This window comes from Ursus arctos, unplaced genomic scaffold (genome assembly GCF_023065955.2).
Source record: "Ursus arctos isolate Adak ecotype North America unplaced genomic scaffold, UrsArc2.0 scaffold_14, whole genome shotgun sequence".
Lineage (NCBI taxonomy): Eukaryota > Metazoa > Chordata > Mammalia > Carnivora > Ursidae > Ursus > Ursus arctos.
The window spans coordinates 22,155,750-22,157,624 of record NW_026622808.1 but is presented as its reverse complement, the minus strand read 5'-3'; the positions used below and the strand labels follow the sequence as shown (position 1 = coordinate 22,157,624).

The following is a 1,875-nucleotide window of genomic DNA, read 5'->3' as shown; positions in this document are numbered from 1 at the left end:
TCAACCCAGGACTATTGACCCTTTCAGAGCTGCCATCCCAGAGAATCTCAACAGAGCTCCCTTTATGTCTTTGTTTCTCAGGCTGTAGATGAAGGGGTTCAGCATGGGCGTGACCACCGTGTACATCACCGAGGCCACTGCACTTGCGTGGGAGCTCTGGGGAGCAGCAGAGCTAAGGTACACTCCTAGGCCTGTACAATAAAATAAGGAGACAACAGAGAGGTGAGATGCACAGGTGGAAAATGCTTTGTACTTCCCCTGAGCTGATGAGATCCCACGTATGGAGGAAACTATCTTAGAGTAAGTGTAAAGGATCCCAATGAAGGGACCACCAGCCAGCAACATAGCTACAAAATACATCACCATGTTATTAAGAAAGGTATCAGAACAGGCAAGGTGGATCATCTGACTGAGTTCACAGAAAAAGTGGGGGATCTCCACCTCTGTACAGAAGGACAGCCACAACACCAGTAAGCTTTCTAACAAGGAATTCAGAATGCTCGTGATCCAGGACATCAGAACCAACAGTCTACAGAGCTGGGGGTTCATGATAACCATGTAGTGCAGGGGGTGACAGATGGCCACAAAGCGGTCATAAGCCATCACAGTCAGGAGAAAGATGTCTAATCCTGCAAACAGTACAAAAAAATATATCTGGCATAGGCAGCCTTCGTAAGTGATCACTTTGCTCTGAACCTGGATGTTCCACAGCATTTTGGGGATGGTGGTGGAGGTGAAACAGATGTCTACAAAGGACAGGTTGGCCAGGAAGAAGTACATGGGGGTGTGGAGGTGGGAGTCTGAGCTGACGGCCAGGATGATGAGCAGGTTTCCACACACAGTGACCAGGTACATGGAGAGGAAAAGCCCAAATATGAGGGGCTGCAGTTCTGGTTCTTCTGATAAGCCGAGAAGAAGAAATTCTGAAATTTGTGTATCATTTCCTGGTTGCATGTGGTGGAGGTCACTACCAGGGAACAAAAACTAACATGACTATTTTTCTCAATAATGAACATTACTAATATCATTGTAATTCTACAATTTTTATTTTACATTCAAAAAGTCAATATCAATAGTTCTTGTATGGAATGTGTCCCCTGTCTGGATCCCCCATGCTTGCTCTGAATAGGAATGTGCATCCCACACTTGGCCTTTTCCCCAAGTATTCATGTATTCTATGCTTTTAATGAGAAATCCTGTCACATGTTTGAAGAATAAACTTGAGTACCTACTTACCTCCAGGCAAAGAGTACAGGTGTCAGAAAACAAGTGTCTGCACATTCAGTGATGGAGAAGATAAGCAAATAAAAAATCAGAGAGAATAACAGAAGGTGACAGGTGCAATGAAGAAAAAGCTCGTAAAAGGAAAGAGTGCATGGAGGTTATTCTTTACTGGGTGCTGGGGTAGGCTACACACATTTACACAGAGGCCTCAAGGAGGAGACAGCAGGAGACACAAGGTTATCTAGGGAAATGTGTGCCCATCAGAGGGAAAAACCAGTGCAAGTCTCTGAGAGAACACTTGAGAGTTTTTATTTTAATTTTTAATTTTTTCTTCTTCACTCATTTGTGAATTACCATTTCCTTTTTCTAATTTTTTATTTAAATTCAATTATCCAAGATATAGAACATCATTACTTTTTGATATAATGTTTAATGATTCATTAGTTAATATTTAAAACTTGAGTATGGTTGACACACAATGTTACATTAGTTTTGGGTGTACAACACAGTGACTCAAGAGTTTAAACATTATGCCGTGCTCATGACCTGAGGAGCTGCCATCTGTCACCACACAACACTATGACAATATCACTGACTCTATTCCCCACACTGTGCCTTTTATTCCCATGACTCATTCATTCCTTAACTGGA

General features: G+C 42.4%; 1 protein-coding gene across 1 annotated transcript; it reads right to left on the bottom strand.

Moving 5' to 3' along the window:
* On the bottom strand, positions 1-954 carry LOC113247185 (olfactory receptor-like protein OLF4). The gene has a single exon (XM_044379995.1). It carries the CDS (start codon positions 952-954, stop codon positions 1-3), a length of 954 nt encoding a protein of 317 aa, XP_044235930.1.
* Between the last annotated feature and the right edge of the window lie 921 nt (positions 955-1,875).

Coding starts and splice junctions, on each gene's coding strand:
- LOC113247185 (XM_044379995.1), bottom strand. CDS start 954: ATGCAACCAGGAAATGATACACAAATTTCAGAATTTCTTCTTCTCGGC.